This window comes from Podarcis bocagei (assembly GCF_964188305.1).
Source record: "Podarcis bocagei genome assembly, chromosome: 16".
Taxonomy (NCBI): Eukaryota; Metazoa; Chordata; class Lepidosauria; order Squamata; family Lacertidae; genus Podarcis; species Podarcis bocagei.
This window is the reverse complement of record NC_138142.1, coordinates 17,698,317-17,721,350: the sequence shown is the minus strand read 5'-3', so window position 1 is coordinate 17,721,350 and position 23,034 is coordinate 17,698,317. Positions and strand designations below refer to the sequence as shown.

The 23,034-nt window shown below is 48.6% G+C and overlaps 2 protein-coding genes and 1 long non-coding RNA gene across 4 annotated transcripts; 2 read left to right on the top strand and 1 right to left on the bottom strand.

Moving 5' to 3' along the window:
• The first annotated feature begins 1,553 nt into the window (after window positions 1–1,553).
• SIRT4 (sirtuin 4) lies at window positions 1,554–13,514 on the top strand. 2 transcript variants are annotated; one of them, XM_081175109.1, is made up of 5 exons: window positions 1,554–1,753; window positions 3,401–3,909; window positions 6,200–6,494; window positions 9,435–9,625; window positions 12,652–13,514. In XM_081175109.1, exons 2-4 carry the CDS (start codon window positions 3,401–3,403, stop codon window positions 9,585–9,587), a joined length of 957 nt encoding a protein of 318 aa, XP_081031235.1. In that variant the 5' UTR covers window positions 1,554–1,753; the 3' UTR covers window positions 9,588–9,625; window positions 12,652–13,514. The 2 variants fall into 2 exon arrangements, with proteins under 2 accessions (XP_081031235.1, XP_081031234.1); XM_081175108.1 differs by having other exon boundaries at window positions 1,557–1,753; window positions 9,435–9,629.
• A 31-nt stretch (window positions 13,515–13,545) lies between these two features.
• Window positions 13,546–22,455, bottom strand: LOC308575951 (hydroxysteroid 11-beta-dehydrogenase 1-like protein B). Its single transcript, XM_081175124.1, has 6 exons — window positions 22,295–22,455; window positions 18,829–18,959; window positions 17,672–17,783; window positions 16,050–16,238; window positions 15,015–15,158; window positions 13,546–13,940 (listed from the first exon to the last, which is right to left on the bottom strand). Exons 1-6 carry the CDS (start codon window positions 22,374–22,376, stop codon window positions 13,726–13,728), a joined length of 873 nt encoding a protein of 290 aa, XP_081031250.1. The 5' UTR covers window positions 22,377–22,455; the 3' UTR covers window positions 13,546–13,725.
• Window positions 13,905–14,908, top strand: LOC308576113. The gene is made up of 2 exons (XR_014003099.1): window positions 13,905–14,020; window positions 14,555–14,908. It is a non-coding gene; the product is annotated as an uncharacterized lncRNA (long non-coding RNA).
• Window positions 22,456–23,034: the final 579 nt, after the last annotated feature.

Genomic DNA, 23,034 nt, shown 5'->3' with positions numbered 1-23,034 from the left:
GCCTTTGATATACCCCAAAAATGCCCTCTGGGTTGCCTCCAGTCAGTGCACCTGGGCTCCCCAAAGTGGTGTATCGTAGCTCTCTCAGACACCCCACACAAACATTGGCACCCTCCAAGGCCAGTGTCTCTCCTATATTTTTAATGAGCTGGTTTTTCATTCCATCTCCCCTCTTTCCTCTGATGAGCGTACACAGTTCTCTGCCTTCCCCCATCCCATCCTGTTTGCATTTCATTTTCACAACAACCCTGTGAGGTAGCACAGGAGCCAACTCCTAGGGGCCGAGGTCCCTTCTTCAGCTGCCCCTCAATAAAATATTTGAGAGGGCCAAACCCACCAAAGTTGATGGGCATTGCCATTCAAATGGTATGTCTGCAAAGAGTCTTGTGATCAATTATGTGGTGCGGGGCAATTATGTGGGGGCCCACCATATTTTATTTAAGTTCGCACCCCTGAGAGGTAGGTTAGGCTGACAGGCAGTGACTGGCCCACAAGATCACCCAGTGAGCTTCCTGGCTGAACAGGGATTTGAACCTTGGTCTCCCTTAGTCCATCCCAACCTAACCTACCCCACAGGGTCGTTGTGGAGATTAAATAAGGAGGGGGTAGAACCATGCACAGGACACAGGTGGCGCTGTGGGTTAAACCACTGAGCCTAGGACTTGCCAATCAGAAGGTCGGCGATTCGAATCCCCACGACAGGGTGAGCTCCCGTTGCTTGGTCCCTGCTCCTGCCAACCTAGCAGTTCGAAAGCACGTCAAGTGAAAGATAAATAGGTAAAACCAATGACAAACCAAGACAGCATCTTAAAAAGCAGAGACATCACCTTGCCAACAAAGGTCCATATAGTTAAAGCTATGGTTTTCCCAGTAGTGATGTATGGAAGTGAGAGCTGGACCATAAAGAAGGCTGATGGCCGAAGAATGGATGCTTTTGAATTCTGGTGCTGGAGGAGACTCTTGAGAGTCCCAGGGACTGCAAGAAGATCAAACCTCTCCATTCTTAAGGAAATCAGCCCTGAGTGCTCACTGGAAGGACAGATCCTGAAGCTAAGGCTCCAATACTTTGGCCACCTTATGAGAAGAGAAGACTCCCTGGAAAAAATCCTGATGTTGGGAAAGATTGAGGGCACAAGAAGAAGGGGACGACAGCGGACGAGATGGTTAGACAGTGTTCTCAAAGCTACAAACATGAGTTTGATCAAACTGCGGGAGGCAGTGGAAGACAGGAGTGCCTGGCGTGCTCTGGTCCAGGGGGTCACGAAGAGTCGGACATGACTAAGCGACTAAACAACAAAGAACCATGCACGCCACCTCTACCTCCTCAGAGAGAAAAGGTGGAGGCTGCGAATGCATTAAATCAACAAATTTAAACTCCCCTCCAGATGTTGTCGACTGCAACTCCCACCACCCCCTCGCCATGCTGCCTGGAGGTGATGGCAGGTGAAGTCCGGAGGGCGCCAGGTCGGGAAAGCTCGTTCCAGAACCTCCCCAAGTTCCACAGAACCCGGCGGCTCCTCTGATCTCACAATGCAACCGGGCTTTGAAATGCGATCAAAAACCACACCCGGGCAAAGGCAGGTTTTCCCAGCCAGACCAGCTTGCAGCTGTTCACGCACCCGGTGCATTGTGGGAGTTGTAGTTCCCTCCCCCTGCCTCCTGCGGGAACTGCATCCCCCAGCAGGCTGTGCTTCCTCGGCCCTCCGCGCGGCTGCGATAGAGGTCAATTGCACCCTCTGGGGTGCAGCGCGAGGTGAGGGTCGCGTGTCGCTTACCGCGGGGTGAAACCCAGGACGCGCCATTCGGAGGGAGGGAGAGAAACGGTCCAGATCCCCTTTGCAGAGGATGCCCATTTCTCCCGCTTGCCCCTCCCCTGGCTGGTTACATGTATAGGGTCGAGAGTTACATAACGAGGCGGCGGTCCTCTGCACTCACAGAAAGCTGCTGCACCGACAAAAATAGATCCAAGTCCAAAATGCAGCTGGGGGGGTAGAGAAGGGAAATTCTGATGTTCCTCCCCCAAGCGCCCCAGAGGCAACATCAGATTTAATGGGGTCGCCGCCCTATAACCTTTGCGTAAGCTACCGAGGGGCATGTCTTTTAAAATCTTAAGTCCTATTATAGTTCTCGTTGGTTGGATGAACACTTTTAGGAATCTTTCATTTCATTCCCTCTCCCTCTTAAGTGTTTTTAATTGGTTATCAAGTGGGTTTCGGAGACCTTTCCATGTGCAAAGCAGTGAAGAAATGGAATAGGTAACATTATCATAAAAGAACTTTGAAACAGGGGGTGTCTCTCTGTCCCCTCGATTTAGCCAATCTATAGAAGGAGGGTGATGATGTAATAATAATAATAATTGTAAAGTTGAAAGGGACCCTGAGGATCATCTAGTCCAACCCCCTGCAAAGCAGGAATATAAAACTGTCCCATATGGGGATCAAACCTGCAACCTTGGCATTATCAGCAGCATGCTCTAACCAACAGAGCTATGAATAATAATAATAATAATAGCCAATTTAAGCTGCAATCTGAGTAGGCATGAGAGAACGATTGTGGCTTAGTGGCTAGATCATCAGGCAAGGATCTGGCAGACCAGAGTTCAAATCCTCACTCAGCCATGAAGCTCACTTGGGGCAGTCATTTGCTCTCAATCTCAATCAATGGTAATACAGAGTTGTGAAGATAAAAGTATATACGCAACTTTGAGCTCCTTGGAGCAAAAGCTAGGAGATGAGTTCAATAAAACAAACGAACAAATTGAAGTCGCATGGGCTCAGCACCTCCCATTGAGAACGCAGTCCGATTTTGGAACTTAAAAACCATTTTAAAGCTTTGAGCACCTTCCCCATACCAGATGCCCTCCAGTGAGATGCCCATTCAGGCTAGGAGATCACAGTGGTCCTCTTGTGCCACACAGTTAAACAAGTGCTGTGTCGTGGTTCAGGGAAACCCAGGTCCAAGCCATAGCTGTCAACGTTTCCCTTTTTTAAAGGGAAATTCCCTTATTCCGAATAGGATTCCTCGCAAGAAAAGGTAAAAGTTGACACCTATGGTCCAAGCCCACCCTCAGCCACTTAGTGAGCTTGGAGCTTGTCATTTTTTCAGCCTAATGCTGGGGTGAGGAATCTGAGATATGGCTCAACTCTCAATGTGGCCAGTGCTTGGGGATGATAGCACTGGATGTTCCCCAACTCTGAATTTAAATTCTTGGGACCACCCTGAACCTTTGAGGCAAAAAACAAGGCCAACCCAATGTGTTTTGTTGCATGAGACAAAGTTTGGGAGCCTCCACCGCAAGTATCCAGTCTGCCTAAAGGTCAGGCCGGCTCCAAACATAAAGCCATGTGAGCAGAGTTTGAAAAGAAGCAGTCCTCACCTGTCCTCTTCTGTCCTCACCTAGATGAGCGTTACCTCTCTCCTGAAGGTCTTGGAAGGATGGCCCATGCGTGGACTTCACTGCCGTGGCTCCCACTCCTCCATGGCCAAGGCTGACCAGACCCTGGCCTTTGTTCCCGCCAGTCCTCCCCTGGACCCGGCGGAAGTCCAGAAGCTGCAAGAGTTTGTGAGCAGGGCCCGGAGGCTCTTTGTGTTGACCGGAGCAGGAATTTCCACCGAATCTGGAATCCCGGACTACCGCTCTGAAGGTGTGGGCCTCTACTCCCGGACGGATCGGCGTCCCGTCCAGCACGCCGAATTTCTGCGGAGTGCCCGAGCCCGCCAGAAGTACTGGGCCAGGAACTTTGTCGGCTGGCCCCAGTTTTCGGCCCACCAGCCCAACGTCGCCCACTTGGCCCTGAGGAACTGGGAGGCACTGGGGAAACTGCACTGGCTGGTGACCCAGAACGTAGATGCCCTGCACGCCAAGGCCGGCAGCCAGCGTTTGACCGAGCTGCACGGCTGCATCCACAGGTTAGGGAGAGTGGCGATGGGGAGGCTGGCTGATGGAAAAAGGGGAGTACAACTTTGCAACTGGGATGAGCTATTCCTGGAGATGTGAACAGCAGTTGGGGGGGGATTGTTGGCCCCACAAATCCCCTTGCTGAAAAATAAAAGGGGCGAGTGATTGGTCTGCATTGCCGTGACCATAAGGTAAAGGTAAAGGGACCCCTGACCATTAGGTCCGGGGTTGCCCCAGAGTTGCCGACTCTGGGGTCGTTTTATTGGCCGAGGGAGCCGGCGTACAGCTTCCAGGTCATGTGGCCAGCATGACTAAGCCGCTTCTGGTGAACCAGAGCAGCGCACAGAAACACCGTTTAACTTCCCGCCGGAGCGGTACCTATTTATCTACTTGCATTTTGACATGCTTTTGAACTGCTAGGTTGACAGGAGCAGGGACCGAGCAACAGGAGCTCACCCCGTTGCGGGGATTCAAACTGCCGACCTTCTGATTGGCAAGTCCTAGGCTCTGTGGTTTAACCCACAGCATCCCATAGAGAGACATAAAAAGTAACCACTGCAAGTGCCTTTAAAATACACGCTGCTACCAGCCCAGAGATGGAAAGAAGATAAAGTACCTACCAGAGAAGAATGGCAGATGAAGTTAAAGACCACTGTAAACACTTAAAGTCATTAGCAGGATTGTAATATCACTTGTAGTTTAATGGTGGATTCTGGACACAATGGAAGAGGTAAAGGGTTTGGATTATCATAAAAGATGCAGGAGGAAGTGACTAATAATAGGACCCACAAAGGGGAGGGTGGAAGTCCAGGGGATTCCTTGGAATCTTGTTTTTATGATTTATGTTTGATATATCTCTATAAAATTTTTAGTTGAGAAACCAAATAAATAAATTTAAAAATAAAATAAAATGCACCCTGTGGTTGTTATTGTTGCTGTTTTACAATTTGATCTTGAATGAAAACAACAACAATTTATATGCTGCCCATCTGACTGGCTGCTTGGAGTCGCAGGACTACAATTATTATTTTTTTGTTGCATATATTTCAACAATCCCAAAGTTTGAAAGGCATTAGCACAGACGTTGCAAAAGTGGGGTAATCTGTGGTGGAACAACCTCATTGAAGAAGAAAACAACGGTTACCCAGACCTCATTGCTGGTTCTGAAAGGGTCCCCATGACAGTTCGCGCTTTGGGGGCCCCCAAAATGTAGGTCTGCCGCAGCCTAGAGATGGCGGGGATCGAACCTGGGACCTTCTGCATGCAGAGTAGGCAGTGCTATGGAACAGTGGTCCTTTTCTTATAGATACAGCAAGACTCTAGTCCTCATGGTTCTGAACTATGGAACTCTCTCCCACAGGAGGTCACCAACCTAGATGGCTTTAAAAGACAAATTCATGGGCTGTCGATGGCTGCTAGCTGTGAATGCTAGGCTCTGCCACACCAGTGGGAGGCAGCAACACTTCTGAATACTGCTTGCTGGAAGGAGAAACCTTGTGCTCAAATCCTGCTTGCCACTTTCCCATAGGCATGTGGTTGGCCACTGTGAGAACAGGACGCTGGACTAGTTGGGCCATTGGCCTGATCCAGCAGGGCTGTTCTTACGTTCTTATAAATAAAGTGCTGATTTAAATAGGAACCTATCCCAGGCTGAATCAGACCACTGGTCCATTGAACGGAAGTGTTGTCTGTACTGCTACAGCCCTTCCCCTAAAATAAATTAAGATTCTAGTCCATGGGTCGGCAAACTAAGGTCCACGGGCCCAATCAGGCCCAATTGCCTTCTGGATCCGGTCTGCGGACGGTCTGGGAATCACTGCGTGAATCGCCAGTATACACGTTTTTCCCCTCTCCCTCACACGGCGGCGGTGGCGCCTCCTCCCTCCCTCCTCCTGGCTTCTTCCTGCCCTGCCTAGAGGAGGAAGGGGGCTGGGCTTTGCTGGTGCCAGCAGCAGCGCTTGAGTGACCGCCATTTTAAGCAGCGCCTCTCTAGAGCCCTTTCGCATGCTACCAGCCCCTGCCGCTCACAAGACACAGGTAAGCAGCCACGGGGCTCGTGGTGCTCTTGCATCATTCCCTCCCCCCCCCCAAAATATAGTCCGGCCCCCCACAAGGTCTGAGGGACAGTGGACCGGCCCCCTGCTGAAAAAGTTTGCTGGTCCCTGTTCTAGTTCTTATGGCTCTAACAAAAAACTCAGAGCTGAATTAAACGAGACAATAGGCTACTGTGAAAACAGAATGCTACATAGGCCCCATTTGGCTTGATCCAGCAGGCCCTCATGTTTTTATGTTGCCTCGCAGGGTCTTGTGCCTCAGTTGCGGAGACCGGACGCCCCGCACTGACCTCCAGGAGCGCTTTGAGGCCTTGAACCCCACCTGGAGAGCTGAGGCCCATGGGGTGGCCCCGGACGGCGACGTCTTCCTGTCCGAAGAAGAGGTGCGCACTTTTCTCGTCCCCCCGTGCAGCAAGTGCGGCGGGAACCTCAAACCAGACGTGACGTTCTTCGGGGATTCCGTGAGCAAGGAGAAAGTGGACTTTGTGTACCAGCGCCTGGGCGAGGCCGATTCGGTCCTGGTGGCGGGGTCCTCTTTGCAGGTGGGTGCCCACAGCCAGCGAGGAGCTGGACCTGGGAGCAGAGGAGCGGCGGTTGATTTCTCCCCCCAACCCCACCCCACAACGGCAGGTTCAGATTTAGCTGCATTGAGCATACAGTTCTCTGAATCAGAACCGCGGTGTTTATATACCATGTTCCCAAAATTTGTCTCGGTTATCTGTATAAAATGGGACGTGGGTGGCGCTGTGGGTTAATGAAGCTAATGAAGGCGCCAGACGAACTTCCCTGGGGAGAGAATTCCACAGACTGGGAGCCACTGCATAGAAGGCCCCGTTCTCGTGTTGCCGTCCTCCACACCTCTCAAGGAGGAGGCACATGAAGAAGGGCCTCAGAAGATGATCTCAGGCTCTGGGTAGGTTTATATGGGAAGAGGCAGGCCTTGAGGTATTGTGGTCCGGAGCTAGTTAACAGTAGATACTTTCAAGTTACGTCTTGCTATTTAAATGGTCTCCTATCTGTGTGAACCTTCCTGAGTTCTTAAACAGGAAGTGGAGAGGAAGGTTTATTTCACTGTCCTGTATAGGTCAGAGGGTGCAACATTTAAAACAGGCTGTGGGATGCAGGTGGCGCTGTGGTCTAAACCACAGAGCCTAGGGCTTGCCGATCGGAAGGTTGGCAGTTCGAATCCCCGCGGCGGGGTGAGCTCCCGTTGCTCAGTCCCTGCTCCTGCCAACCTAGCAGTTCGAAAACACATCAAAGTGCAAGTAGATAAATAGGTACCGCTCCGGCGGGAAGGTAAACAGCGTTTCCGTGTGCTGCTCTGGTTCGCCAGAAGCAGCTTAGTCATGCTGGCCACATGACCCAGAAGCTGTATGCTGGCTCCCTCAGCGAATAAAGCGAGAAGAGCACTGCAACCCCAGAGTCGGCCACGACTGGACCTAATGGTCAGGGGTCCCTTTACCTTTACCTTATCTGTACAAAAACCTTGTGAGGTTTATTTTCTTACTGCTTTCATATCCCGCCTTTTTGCACAAGGCAACGTTTTCGTCGTTCTCCCCCTCCTCGTTTCAGTCCCCACAACAACCCTGTGAGGTAGGTTAGGCTGAGAGAGGCAGAGACTGGCTCAAGGTTGCCCAGTAAACTTTGTGGTGGAGTGGGAAATTTGAACCCTGGTCTCCTAGTCCAACACTCTAACACCACACTGGCTCTCAGGTTGCAGAGTATAATTATATGTAAGTGAGATCTGCCAGGAAACCTTGCAGTGTTAACGTGCCAGCTCGTTTTCGGGCTCAATTCAAGGTGCTCACATTAGTGTTTGAAGCCCTCAGGCCCCCAATATATGAAAGGCCACCTCCTTCCCCACAGAACTTGTCGGGTGCTGAGATGGGCAGAGGAGACCCTCTTGGTAGTTCCTCCACCTTCAGAGGCTCAGGATGGCAGCAGCCCAGGAGAGGGCCTTCTCTGTGGTGGCCCCTAAGATGTGAAACACACACCTCTTCACCCTGTCATTGGACATTTGAGTGTATATTTTTAGAACCCATCTTATTTCTGTCATCGTTTTAAACTGTTTTAAACAGTTCCGATTTAATTGTTTGTTTGTTTAAACAACAACAACAACAACCACACTCCCTATCTCACATTCAGGAGCTTTTGCCAGCCAGTTAAACAGCCCCTTCTGCTGTAGAGGACTGGGTAGGTCAATTTATTCTTTAATCTCTCCCTGCCCCCACCCTGGTTTTCTTCCACACCTCCCTCTTCTCTATAACTCTGAGGTCTCCAACATAGCATCTGAGGTCCCTAACGTAGCAGCTGTGGGCACCACACCGCCTTCACACAGACAGACAGACAGACACACACACACACACACATATACACAAAGACTATGTCCCCCAAGGCCTTTGCCTCTTCCAGTTTTAAAAAATTAGATATTATAACTTTTTGTTGTTTGATCGGGGGGGGGGTGCCTGGTTAAGGAATGCTGTTGCCCACCTCCTTTTTTACTTTTTTGTCTGTGTTTTATCTGGCATTTCCTATGCTTTTTTTCTGGGCAGGGAGCAATATTCTCCATTATCAGTTTCTCTTCTGTGAAATGGGTATTTTTGCAGTGCCCAGGACAGTGGCTTAGATTTCCGAATGTGTGCCCAGCTCCAAAAAGTTTGAGGACTGTTCTGATTGCTAGCCAGTGTTTCACGGGTGCTGTGCATGCTCAGTCCCCACTGGGCCAATTTGTTTAAAGAGTTTTCTGTTCAAGGTCCCAGCTGTTGATCTCCAACCACTGCAAACTTTGCTGACAGCAGCAAAACTATGCATTGCCCAATCTTGGAAATGTAAATAAAAAAAATCAATTAAAAGAATCAATCACCCATGATTACAGAAGTAAACCAGGGAAAAAACCTTGTATATAAAGCAAGCACATAATAGAGATAAAAATTACAATAATTATCCATGCCTTTGCTCATGCAATTCTGGAATGACAAAGTAGCAGATGATATCTTTCCATAGAACGTATATATATAATTTAATTGTCTGCCACCATGTATTATTTCATAGAATCATAGAAATGTAAAGTTGGTGGGACCCAGCTCGCTGCAATACACCTGTTCTTTCTCCTCCCTCCATTATTATTATTATTATTATTATTATTATTGATACCCCGACCATCTGGCTGGGTTGCTCCAGCCACACTGGGTGGCTTTGAATACATATAAAAACATAATAAAACATTGAACGTTAATAATAGCAGTCTGATCCAATACAAAAAATGTCACAATAACTTTAAAATAAACAACTTATGTCAAATAAAGCAACATTCAATAATCCATTGGAATCTAAAAGTAACTACTAAAATTAAATATCAGCAAATACAGTGGAACCTCGGTGTTCGAACGTAATCTGTTCCGGAAGCCCGTTTGACTTCCGAAACATTTGAAAACCGAGGATCAAAGGGCTGCCTGACCATCTCCTGCCACGTGTCTCAACAGGTGTACTCGGCGTACAAGTTTGCACTCGCGGCCCGCGATGGGAAGCTACCGATGGCCGTCGTCAACATTGGCCCGACCAGGGCAGATTCCTTTGTGACTCTGAAACTGAATTCTCGTTGCGGTGAGCTGCTGCCTCTGATTGTCCTAAAGTGACCCAAATCGACACCCCAGGGGAGCAACCCCTCTCTGGGGTAGGTAAGTATCCCCACACTCTTGCAGCCCAGCAGAGTTAGGACCTCAGTTGGTCATGTCTGGTGCTGGAACCCACAGGGCATGAGGCCAGGGAAGAATCAGAATTCAGAATCATAGAATAGTAGAGCAGGAAGGGACCCCTGGGGGTCATCTATTCCAACCCCTGCAATGCAAGAGGCACAGCTAAAGAATCCATGACAGGTAGCATCAATTATTATTATTATTATTATTATTATTATTATTATTATTATTATTATTATTATTATTTATATCCCATCCATCTGGCTGGGTTTCCCCAGACACTCTGGGCGGCTTCCAACAAAGTACAGTGGTACCTCGGGTTAAGTACTTAATTCGTTCCAGAGGTCCATTCTTACCCTGAAACTGTTCTTAACCTGAGGTACCACTTTAGCTAATGAGGCCTCCCGCTGCTGCTGCGCCGCCAGAACACAATTTCTGTTCTTATCCTGAAGCAAAGTTCTTAACCTGAAGCACTAATTCTGGGTTAGCAGAGTCTGTAACCTGAAGCGTATGTAACCCGAGGTACCACTGTATTAAAATACAGTGGTCTGTTAAACCTGTTAAACGTTAAAAGCTTCCCTAAAGAGGGCTGCCTTTAGATGTCTTCTAAAAGTCTGGTAGTTGTTCTTCTCTTTGACATCTGGTGGGAGGGCGTTCCACAGAGCAGGTGCCACTACCATCCAACCTCTCGCTAAAAACCTCCAACAATGGAGAGTCCACCGTCTTCTGAGGTTGTTGTTGTTGTTGTTTTATATGCCACCCATCTGATGGGTTGCCCCAGCCACTCTGGGCGGCTTGCAACAAATTAGAACATCAAACACTGCAAAACATCAAACACAGCAAAACATCAAACATTTAAAACTTCCCTATACAGGGCTGCCTTCAGATGTCTTCTAAAAGTTGTATATCTCCTTGACACCTGATGGGAGGGTGTTCCACAAGGTGGGCATCACTACAGAGAATGCCCTCTGCCTGTTTTCCTGTAACTTCTCTTCTCACAATGAGGGAATCGCCAGAAGGCCCTCGGAGCTGGACCTCAGTGTCTGTGCTGGACGATGGGGGTGGAGATGCTCCTTCAGGTATACAGTCGTACCTCAGGTTTACAGACGCTTCAGGTTACAGACTCCACTAACCTAGAAATAGTACCTCGGGTTAAGAACTTTGCTTCAGGATGAGAACAGAAATCACACGGCGGCAGCGGGAGGTCCCATTAGCTAAAGTGGTGCCTCAGGTTAAGAACAGTTTCAGGTTAAGAACAGACCTCCAGAACAAATTAAGTTCTTAACCCGAGGTACCACTGTATAGGGCTGAAGCTCTTTAGGGCTTTGCAGGTCAGCACCAGCACTTCGAATTGTGCTCGGAAACGTACTGGGAGCCAATGTAGGTCTTTTAGGACCGGTGTTATGTGGTCTAGGCAGCTGCTCCCAGTCACCAATCTAGCCACTGCATTCTGAATTAGTTGGAAACAACCACTTTGAAGTCACCTTCAAAGGTAGCCCCACGTAGAGTACATTACAGTAGTCCAAGTGGAAGATGTTTAGTCATAATCTCCTTTCTTGTGATTTGAATCCATCGGTTCTAGTCTTCTCCTCAGAACAGCAGGAAGCAAGCTCGCTCGACCTTCCATGTGACAGCCCTTCAAATATTTGAAGGTGGCTATCCTGTCATCCCTCAAAGCTGAAGGACCATGGAGAGCTCCAAGTGAGCCACTTGCTCCAGCAAAACTTGAGCGCAGACTGAGCCTGTACATAAGGGATGGAGAAGTTGTAGCCCTCCAGATGTGGTACTCCAGTTCCCATCAGTCCCAGCCAGCAATGCTCAGGGATGATGTTGCTGGGCTCCTAGAACTGTAGAGTTGGAAGGCACCCAAAGGTCATCTAATCCAGCCCCCTGCAATGCAGGAATCACAGCTAAAAAGCCCCTCTCCCATGGCCAATCTACGCATGAGAGAGAATTTTGTCCTCTTCAATCTCTCGCATGCTACATTTGATTTTATCGCCTGGAAAGGCACACCCCAGTTTAACAGCACAGTTCAAGATTGCGGCCACTTCACCAAAAAATAATTTAAAAAAAGATAGGAAGCTTTAAACAAAACAGAGCCGAGCAGTTCTGTCGTGTTTCCACTTGCTATTTTTATTTAATCCACTTGGTTTATTTAAACCAAGCACTTGTACACTGACCACTAATAATGAATCATATGTTGTAGATATCATTGCAAATTTTTATGCTATTTTTGCAATGTACAGATGACATTTAAAAAAATACAGTGGTCGCTCGCAAGACGAAATTAATCCGTTCCGCGAGTCTCTTCGTCTAGCGGTTTTTTGGTCTTGCAAAGCAAGCCTATTAGCGGATTAGCGCTATTAGTGCTATTAGCGGTTTAGCGGCTATTAAAGGCTTAGCGGCTATTAAAGGCTTAGCGGCTATTAAAGCCTTAGCGGATTAGCGGCTAAAAGGCTATTAGCGGCTTAGAAAAAGGGGGGTAGCGGAAAAAAATCGGAACACTTGCAAGACGTTTTCGTCTTGCAAAGCAAGCCCATAGGGAAAATCGTCTTGCGAAGCAGCTCAAAAATGGAAACCCCTTTCGTCTTGCGAGGCATTCGTCTTGCGGGGCACCACTGTAATTGTGGCCACTTTTGTGGACAATCTTCAAACATCAAGTTTGCACTCGGGTCCTGCTGGTGAGCTCCCCTTGGGGCCACCTGGTTGGCCACTGTGGGAACAGGATTCTGGACCAGATGGGCCACTGCCCTGCCGCAGTAGCTGGGTTCTCCTTATGCTCTCCTGGAACCTCCAGGTCTAGGGACAGTCTATCTTGATTCTTGAATTCCTGGGGGCATTTGGTCCCTGTGAGAGCAGGAGTCTGGACTAGACAGGCCTGATGCAGCGAGTTTCTCCTTATGTCCTTTATGCTGTTTAGCTTTCTTTGCAGCGTCAACCTACCGGGGAGGGGGGGCCACAGACGGACCAGCCTCACCACCTGCCATGTTTTTTCTCCTTCCAGGGCCGCTGCCAGCAACGCCGCCACATCTTCCCAGAGCTCATCCAGCCCCACGTCCGCTTTCAACACGCCTGTGCTGGCCAAGTTCAGAGGCAGCAAAGATGAGGAGAAGGAGGACAATGAGAACCCGGGTCCTGATTCTCAGCTGACGGGGGCCTAAACAACTTTTGTGTACGGGGAGATGCTGTGTGAATTAAAAAGAAACCTCCGGTGCACGCTGCTTCCCGGGGTGTGGCCTCTGCTGCGGATCTGGCAGAGAGGAAATGGCTACCGGTGGCCGGGAGAAGGGAGAAATCTTTCTGCCTTAGTGGGAGGGTATGCCTCCAAATGCTCTTTTTCAAAAGCATATGGCGGTACTACAATTCCCATCATCCCTAGCTAGCAGGACCAGCGGTTGGGGATGATGGGATTTGTAGTCTGAAAAAACAGCTGGCGACCTCTGTTTGGGAAACACTAGGATAGGGGAAGGGCTGCAGCTCAGCATAAGGCTTTTGAAATCTGCTCTAAATGAGAGCCATGAGGACTAGAAACTTACTTCATTTTCAGGGGAAGGGTGCAGCTCAGTGGCAGACCATCTCTTCTGCATGCAGGAGCTCTTAGGGTTGAATCTCCAGATAGGGCTGATGGACCTGACTTGGTGTAAGGCAGATCCCTATTTAAATCTGCTATTTGTTTAGAACAATGAGGACTAGGATCTTACTTCATTTTTAGGGGAGGGGCACAGCTCAGTGGTAGAGCTTTGCGTGCCGAAGTTACCGTAAGTTCAGTCCCTGGCATCTCCAGGTAAGCTTGGGAAGGTCCCTTCCCTGAAACCATATGTTGTTTGGTTATGCAAAAAATAAGAACACCATAAAAATTGATGCATATATTCAGGGAAATGTGTGTGTGAGTTAGAACTGCACACAAAAATGTGTTTATTAGGAGAGATTTGCACTTAAAACACTGTTGAATATTCAAGAGAGAGAGATTGAGAGATGCACAGGGAAGCACCCCCCCCCCCAATAATTTGCAGCACCGGAACTTGTAGCTTTCCCACTCATAATTCTTTTCATAATCCACTTTCCCCACAAATAATTCTCAGAGGATTTTCTCCAGAATGTAGCTGTTGCTCATGATCTGGTCCACGACTCCTGGCAGCCAATCTCTGAGGAGCATCAAAGGTTTCGTGAGCCAGTAAGGAAAGAAAACTTCCCTCAGCCTCATGACGCCGCCTCTCACGATGGCCTGGGCGCAGAGCTCTTTCGAACTTGGCTTCATGGAGATCTTGCCTTCTACCGATCTCACAGCTGAGTCTGCGGGAAAGAACGCGGAAGGCAAGTCAGTGTGGAAAGGGCACCAGGCACCCCAGGACCTTAGAAGCTGCTGCTGGTCTGTCTGCCTTGCTGCTGCCTACAGGGGCTGACAGTGGCTCTCCAGAGCTGCAGGCTCAGGAGTCTCACCCAGCCCTTCCTGAAGATGCTTCCGGGGATTACCTGCTCTGCTAGGTTGGCAGGAGCTGGGACTGAGCAACGGGAGCCCATCCTGTCGCGGGGATTTGAACTGCCAGCCTTCTGATCGGCAAGCCCAAGAGGTTCGGTGGCTTAGACCACCGCATCACCCACGTCCCATCATGATGTTTAGCTGGTGTTATAAGAAAAAACTGCTCTTTTCCCCTTCTGGGCTATCCTGGAGCCCGTATAGAGTCCTTAAGTGGGTTCCCTATCGGTAGCAGAAAATAGCAGAGGCCAACCAGAGAATATGGAGAAGCAAAGTGGCTAGTAAGCCTGATCTTTATTAAACTGTTGCAACAGGGTCCCCACCCATCACAAGCAGGAGGGAGGAGGGAACCCTGAACAATGGTGCGCAAGCCCTTAAAAGACTTTTGAAATTGGCCACCCTGTTGCCCAAGACCATCCCCCTAAAACAGCATACATACATCACAGAAGGAGGCGGTCTACAGCAGAAATCCTGTTTGCCAGGATACCTCATAATGGTCACTGCATTACCTGGGGCAGTCTGGCCATTCTTTTGTGATGGTTAATGCTTTAGTTCCTGAATCCAGGTCGCAGGCTCACCCTATTCATACACAAATACACCCTTAAGGCAGGATTTGCAAGCAAAATGACAATGGGAAGGCTTTCCCAATTTTCCTCCCTTACTGCAGAGAAATATTTGAGGTCATTGGGAGAGTCAAAATGGCTTCTGGATTGCTCTCCTGTACTATTTCAGACACGTGGTTTATGTATGTGTTTGCCTTGAACATTTATGAACATTTATTTTACATTTGAGACCTTAGAATTCTTACAACACTGGTGATATATCACGATGTTGGACACTGGATTATCACCCAGCCCTACTAAGTGGCTGCCCTACCTGGGGCTGCTTACCTGTGTCAATGTACCCCAACACAGCAACCGTGATGGGCATGTTGATTTCCCGGAGGCGCAGCTCTGTCCGCAAGGAGCTGTAGAATCCTTCCAGCGCAGCTTTGCTGGCAGCATATGGAACGGAGAAAGGGGATGGAAGGCGGCCTGAGAGAAAACAGGAACATATTCCTACTTGGAAGGTTGCAGAATCTATTTCTCCAGAAACCAAAGGGGTTAAGGGGATGGAGCGACTGCCCCTCTGAGGGAACGTTGCAGCCTTTGGGACTTTTTAGTTTAGAGGAGAGGCGAGTAAGGGGGCAACGTGATACTGGTTTGTACAACTGACATGGAGAAAGCGGTGACAGAAAGGATTTTCTCCCCCTCACGTTATTTTCAGCAGAAGAATGGGGTGTGAGTGCTTTCCAATAAATTAACTAACAGAGGATTGGGAAATTTAGATGCAGGAACCCTAGAAGGACCTAAGAAGAGCCCTGCTAATCAGGCCAATGGCCCATCTAGTAGTAGTAGTAGTAGTAGTAGTAATAGTAATAATAATAATAATAATAATAATAATAATAATAATAATAATAATAATAATAATAATAATAATACATTTATACACCGTGCATCTGGCTGGGTTTCTCCAGCCACTCAGGGCAGCTCCCAACAGAATTTTTAAAACACGATAAATACATCAAACATTAAAAGCTTCCCTAAACAGGGATGCCTTCAGATGTCATCTAAAAGTCAGGTAGTTGTTTATTTCCTTGACATCTGATAGGAGGGCGTTCCACAGGGCGGGCGCCACTACCGAGAAGGCCCTCTGCCTGGTTCCCTGTAACCTCACTTCTCACAGGGACGGAACTGCCAGAAGGCCCTCGGCACTGGACCTCTGTGTCCGGGCAGAACGATGGGGGTGGAGTCACTCCTTCAGGTATACTGGGCTGAAGACGGTTAGGGCATTAAAGGTCAACACCATCACTTCGAATTGTGCTCAGAGAGTTTGGACCTCCTGAGATCACTTAGGCTGGGGGGTCTCCAGTCGCCTGCCCATACCGCATATGGACGATACCACGATGATGTTGCCATGGGACTCTTGCAACATGCTCAGGGCCGACACGGTGACCTGGACATAGCTGAAGAAGTTGACCGTCATGGAGCTGATCACAGATTCCATGTCTCCTTGGTACGGGCCAAAACCAATTTTTCCACCAACATGATTCAGAACCAGCAGATCAAGCCCTCCTGCAAGGGAAAAGAGCACAGAGACCCTGAGTGGAAGAGGGAGAGCAACAGCCGTGCTTGGAGATGGACCGAGCTCAGCCTCTTCTTATGTTTTCAGGCTGTCCCTGAAAATCAGCCTGTGACAAGTTTAGTCCTTTCATGATTTAGCTGTGATTCCTTCATTGCGGGGGTTGGGCTAGATGACCCTTGGGGTCCCTCCCAACCTTACGATTCTCTGATACCTGCCTTCGCAAGCCTGGTGCCCTCCCAGTGTAGGAACGCAAGGGGAAATTTGGTTAGGCTTGCATTAAGACAGTGCTTTCCGAACTTTTTTCTCCTTAACCAATAAAAAGCATTATTAAAAAGCTTGATTTGCGCAAGCCAGTAAGGAAGATAGTAAGGCAATGACAGTCAAAATGGAAACTACAAATTGCCCATGTATTCAAAACCCACTTCAAACTATTTAGGTTAACCAAGTCAACAAAACTGATGAACGTAATCCGGTGACACCAGCTTTCACAGAATCACAGAGCTGGAAGATACACCCAATCAATGAGAAATTGGAAACAAGTCAAAATCTATTAATCTCAAATGACTGGGGCTGATGGGAGTTGCTGTCCAAATTATCTGGAAGGCCAATCAGGTTGGGAAATACTGGTCAACCCCCTCCCTCCCTCCCTTCCTTCCTTCCTTCCTTCCTTCCTTCCTTCCTTCCTTCCTTCCTTCCTTCTTTCTCTCCCTCCCTCCCTCCCTCCCTCCCTCCCTGGCCAGGTTTAATTCAAATCCTTCAAACCTCCTATGGGGAAGGTTCTCAGGAATGGTAGAAGGAAAAAGAATTTGCCCATGTGAAGACCATCAAGTGGAAACTCTTACACATATGGTTCTTAAATGTAAACTATATGTTGATCTCCACCAGCAGTTCCTAGATCAACTCTGCATCCCCAAATGGAAACCAGAGTTAGAGGTCATACATTTTCTATTATTGGGGAATAATCAGGAGCTCACCAGGTTAGTGGCTAAATATCTTTATCTGGTTTTTTGTCATTGAAACACATTGCAGACGTCTGATCCCCCTGGAGACCTAGAGCTGTAATACTAGACTGCTTTGCCTCTTTCATTTGACAAACGTTTTGTGTCACTGGGAAGGTGGTAATTGATTTGCTATGGATGTTTGTCTGTGATGCCAATAAAAGGTTTGATGATGATGATGATATACCATCCTCCATCAAAAGATCTCTGGGCAGATCTTTGCCAAGATGCAGGCAAACAAGGCCAATAGCTGAGGTGTCCCAGGGCAGAAGCCGGCAAATGCCTTGGAGCTGTTCCCCTCAAGACGAAAGGGTTAAGGAGCCCTTTGCCTGCGCCTCAGGTAGCTTGTGTGGCAGCCTTTTGGGAACTGGAAGAGCAGTTGCCACCCCTCCAAGACTGGCTAGGGACTGGCCCTCCATCTTTACCCAAGACGTTCTTGGTTTCTTCCACAACATTCCGGGCAGAAGCCAAGTCACTCATATCTGAAACAACGTACGAAGCAGAGGCGGCTCCCAGTTTCAGACAATTCTGGACTACCTGGAGGAAACAAATAAATGGAAAACGAGCGAGGTCCCAACTAAAGAAGATTGGCTTCTTAAACTGATGGAATATGTGCAGCTTGCAGACTTAACTTATAGAATAAGAGAACAAGAAGAGTATACGTTTAAAGAAGACTGGGAAATGTTTATTGAATAAATGGGTGAAAATTGCCTACACTTGAAAAGGTTAGCAGCTTTATGATAAATTCAACAGTGTAAATAAATTTTGATGGATGTAAAAATGGAATATTGGATGGCTTAGTTTATGTGAAATATGCAGGGATCTATGGCATGCAAACTGAACCATGGAAAGAGAAGAAGGGAAGTCATTGATATTTTAAGGTTGTTTAAATGAATATTTTAAATTGTAAAATTAAAAAAAAAACTTAATAAAAATTATGCAAAAAGAGAAAACAAATAAAAATAAAGAGGGAACTAAAAAATGGCTTCTAAGCGGTTTTCAAGTATAAAATCCATTGTAAAATGCTACAACGCACAATAAAATAATCCTATTTGATCAGTAAAAAACAGCCACAAAATTTATTATACAGTGAACCAGTTTAAAAGCACCATAATTTTAAAAAAATCAAAATAAAAACAGTTGGATCAGGAAGTTCAAGTTCAGGGGAATGTTCATCGGAAACAAGTGTGTCTTTAAAAACCATTAGAATAGCAGTAGTGATGGTGAGTCATAAAATCACAGAATTATAGAGTTGGAAGAGACCCCAAGTGTCATCTAGTCCAACGCATGAGAGCAAGGAGGGCGTTCCATAATGCCGGTGCCATCAGGGAAAAGGCCTCCATGTTCCCACAAGCCAATGGTCACCATCAGGGCATGGCTAAACTAAACCGGTTTTCATTATGGAACAACGGATTCTTGTGGGAGGGGGGCTTGGTCAGAAGGAGGGCCAGAGGAGGAAGGAAGAGATGAGGGGGGTATTTTTGAGAGGGGAGGGGAGGCTAAGGGTTGTAGCCAAACTAAGACTATTGGAATCAAGGAACCTGAGATTAACTACATTGGGGTCAAGGGATTAAAAGTTTACCTTCTGGAGGCGTGTCGCGTTCCTCGCTGTCAGCATCAAATGGGCCCCCATCCAGGCAAACTCATAGGCCATTTGTTCCCCTATCCCTGTGCTTGACCCCGTCACCAGGACCCGTTTCCCTCGCACCATTTCTGGAGAGAGAGGAGGAGATGGTCAACATCAGCCGCCCACGATCCAGAATGTTTTGCACTGAAGTTCGTAAGAACAGAAACGTAAGGATAGAAGGAGAGTCTGGCCAAAGGGGCCCCCATGCAGTCACAGAATCATAGAGTTGGAAAAGACCCTTAGGGTCATCTAGTCCAGGCATCCCCAAACTCAGCCCTCCAGATGTTTTGGGACTACAACTCCCATCATCCCTAGCTAACAGGACCAGTGGTCAGGGATGACGGGAATTGTAGTCCCAAAACATCTGGAGGGCCGAGTTTGGGGGTGCCTGATCTAGTCCAACCCCCTACAATGCTGGGATACGCAGCTGTCCTCATACGGGGATCGAACCTGCAGCCTTGGTATTATCAGCGCCACACTCTAGCCAACTGAGCTATCCAAACTGTCCTGTTCTCGCAGTGGATGACTAAATGCCCCAACGGGAAGCCCACAACCAGGATCTGAGTGCAGCAGCATTCTCCCGTCCGGTGGTTTCCAGCAATGGGGATTTAGAAGTATTACTGGCTCCTCCCTAGTAATTGATTTCATTTCACAAGATCAATATACGGCTGGATTGCAACAGAACGTCGACACCATTACGAAACAACAAAGTTGATGAAAGCAATTCTTTAAAATGTTCAAATATTAAATCAGAATAAATGATCATTACCCCAGAGTCTCAGAGGTGGTGACAGCCCAAGGGAGGGTCTTTTCTGTGGTGGCCTCTAAGCTGCAGAACTCCCACTTCACAGAGATGCACTTTCGTTATACAGCTTTCAAAAGACGCACCTCTTTCCCCTGGCACCTGTGTCTTTAGGATCCACCCTTCCCTCCAGTGATTGTAATTAAACTGTTTTTAAAGTTGTGTTTTGTTGTAACCTCTGGAACCTTAGGGCAGTGTTTCCCAACCTTTTTTGGGCAAAGGCACACTTGTTTGAGGAAAAAAATCTTGCGGCACACCACCATTACAGCCCCGTGACGTCAGCACGCAGCGTCACGCCGGGAGGGACGCACGAAAGTGAAAGTTTTCAATTTTTTTCCCTCCCCCTTGCCGGGGAACCTCCAAGCTTGGGGGGTGGGGGGGAGGAGGCAGCAAAGCGAGGGACGGCGGCAGCTGAGGCGGCGGCGGCTGTTGTGGTGGTGGCGGCGATAGCGGGCGGAGGAGGGGGTGGCGGCGGGGCCGAGGTGGCCGGCGGCGGTGGGGGAGGCGGCGGCGGGTGGAGCCGAAGGGCGGCCGAGGCCGGTGAGGGAGTAGGGTTGCCCGGGGCTTGAGGAGCCGTCGCCGGGAGTTGCTGCTGCTGTTGTTGCTGCTGCTGCCCGGACATGCCGGCCTCCTCCTCGTCCGCTGTCTCGCGCTCCTCCCTTTTGCACGCGCTGCCCCGCCGCCGACCCATTGGCTGGGTCCTGTCAGCTGATCCTGTGTTATTTCCTGTGTGTGTGTGTGAGGGGAGAATGGAGAGAGAAACCTCGGCACCACCACCGCGGAGCCGCCCCCGGCTCGACGCGGATCCTCGCCGCCGCCGCCTCTCACCGCCCGACTCGCCCGCCTCCCTCCCACGGCACACCAGCCAACTTCTCACGGCACACTAGTGTGCCGCGGAACACCGGTTGGGAAACACTGCCTTAGGGTGAAGGGAGAGTTAATAACAACAACAACAACAACAACAACAACAACAACAACTCTTGAGAGTCCCATGGACTGCAAGAAGATCAAACCTCTCCATTCTTAAGGAAATCAGCCCTGAGTGCTCACTGGAAGGACAGATCCTTAAGCTGAGGCTCCAATACTTTGGCCACCTCATGAGAAGAGAAGACTCCCTGGAAAAGACCCTGATGTTGGGAAAGATTGAGGGCACAAGGAGAAGGGGACGACAGAGGACGAGATGGCGGGACAGTGTTCGCGAAGCTACCAGCATGAGTTTGACCAAACTGCGGGAGGCAGTGGAAGACAGGAGTGCCTGGCGTGCTCTGGTTCATGGGGTCACGAAGAGTCGGACACAACTAAACGACTAAACAACAACAAAAGTTGTGTTTTGTTGTAACTGGCTCTGGAACCTTACGGTGAAGGGAGAATTAAGTTAATAATAATAATAATAATAATAATAATAATAATAATAATAATAATAAATAATTTAAAACACTAATGTAAAGCATGGGCCAGGTTCTATGCATCTGGATAGGGTAATCTAAACAAAAACAGTTTTTAGCAAGTGCCAACAACAGACCCTCCAACCTTCCCTATTTTCCAGGGACAATGCCATATTTACAGAAGCTCTCCCGGTTTCTGATCTGATCCCTGAATGTCCCGCTTTTCCTTAGGACTTCCCTATTTTCTTCGGAGAAATGTTGGAGGGTAGTGATCCAACCCCTGAGCCATCTGAAGGTAGCCCTGTGTAGGGAAATTTTTCAATATTTTATTATATTTTCATATATGTTGGAAGCCAGGTGCGCAGCGGCGTAGCGTGAGTTGTCAGCACCCGGGGCAACGCAAGTAATTTGCGCCCCCTAACCCGGGGCAAGGCACGTAATTTGCGCCCCCCCAACCCCTAACCTGCGAGTTGCCGCTGGCGCTGCTGCCCAAACGACGCCGCTTGCCCGGAGGAGGAGGGGGGCAGAGAGGTGAGGAAATTGCAATGGCCCAGCAGCTGCAGCAGCAGTGGCGGAGGCGGGGCTGTGAGGAGGGGCTGCCTGGCGCGTCCTCCGCGGCGAGCGCTGAGAGCCGCTGCCTGCCGGGCGCCTTCAGCCGGGCGCCGCGAGACCTGCGGCTCTGCTACAGCCTGCGCCCGAGGCTCTTCGGCGACTCCGGAGGCAGCGAGCGCGCCCCCCCAGATGTTGCGCCCGGTGCGGCTTGCACCCCTTGCACCCCCCACGCTACGCCACTGCAGGTGCGTGAGGTATAAATAGTAACTTCTATGTTGTTGTTACAGATAGGTAGCCGTGTTGGTCTGCCATAGTCAAATTAAAAAAAATCCTTTCAGTAGCACCTTAAAGACCAACTAAGTTAGTTCTTGGTATGAGCTTTCGTGTGCATGCACACTTCTTCAGATACACAGATGTGTATCTGAAGAAGTGTGCATGCACACGAAAGCTCATACCAAGAACTAACTTAGTTGGTCTTCTATGTTGTTGTTGTTGTTATGGAATAGGTGGTCCCTATTTTCATCGGATAAATGTTGGAGAGTATGCAACAAGAGCAAAGCAAAGGTACTTGTCTGGTGTCGCTAGCTATGTGCAAACATTCCCGAGAACAGCAGAGGGATTTATGTGCAAGAGACGATCAAGGCCACTATTCAGAAGAGGCAACCCTTCTCCCTTGGCTTACCTTCGGAGAAGCTTTCCCAGGTATAGGCATAGTAAACGAGGACAGCGATGAGGACAGGCGCAACAATCTTGAACACCGCCATAGTTGTCTCTGCAGCCAATCATTAACCTCGACTATCTGGACTTGTTTGGCGAGGTTCAGAAATCCACCCTTTGCCCTGTGGCCACCCGAAGCCTTTCCCAGAAATAAACAACTATTGGCATAATAATAATACTAATAATAAATAATAATAATAATAATAATAATAATAATAATAATAATAATAATAATAATAATAATAATAATAATAATGTATTATTTATAGCCTGCCCATCTGGCTGGGTTTCCCCAGCCACTCTGGGCAGCTCCCAACAGAATATTAAAAACAATAAAACATCAGACGTTCGAACTTCCCTAAACGGGGCTGACTTCAGATGTCTTCTAAAAGTCAGATAGTTGTTTATTTCCTTGACATCTGATGGGAGGGCGTTCCACAGGGCGAGTGCCACTACTGAGAAGGCCCTCTGCCTGGTTCCCTGTAACCTCACTTCTTGCAGGGAGGGAACTGCCAGAAGACCCTCGGAGGTGGACCTCAACGTCCGGGCTGAACGATGGGGGTGGAGACGCTCCTTCAGGTATACTGGGCTGAGGCCATTTAGGACTTTAAAGGTCAGCACCAACACTTTGAATTGTGCTTGGAAATGTACTGGGAGCCAATGTAGATCTTTCGGGACTGGTGTTCTATGGTCTCGGCGGCCACT

Bases quoted from the DNA above. Each gene is read 5' to 3' on its own strand.
- SIRT4 (XM_081175109.1), top strand. From the start codon at position 3,401: ATGAGCGTTACCTCTCTCCTGAAGGTCTTGGAAGGATGGCCCATGCGT. The intron at 3,910-6,199 runs GTTAGGGAGAGT...GTTGCCTCGCAG, and splicing joins CTGCACGGCTGCATCCACAG to GGTCTTGTGCCTCAGTTGCG. The intron at 6,495-9,434 runs GTGGGTGCCCAC...GTGTCTCAACAG, and splicing joins TGGCGGGGTCCTCTTTGCAG to GTGTACTCGGCGTACAAGTT.
- LOC308575951 (XM_081175124.1), bottom strand. From the start codon at position 22,376: ATGGCGGTGTTCAAGATTGTTGCGCCTGTCCTCATCGCTGTCCTCGTT. The intron at 17,784-18,828 runs GTAAACTTTTAA...TGTTTCCTCCAG, and splicing joins ACGCGACACGCCTCCAGAAG to GTAGTCCAGAATTGTCTGAA. The intron at 13,941-15,014 runs GTAAGCAGCCCC...TCTTTCCCGCAG, and splicing joins GTTGGGGTACATTGACACAG to ACTCAGCTGTGAGATCGGTA.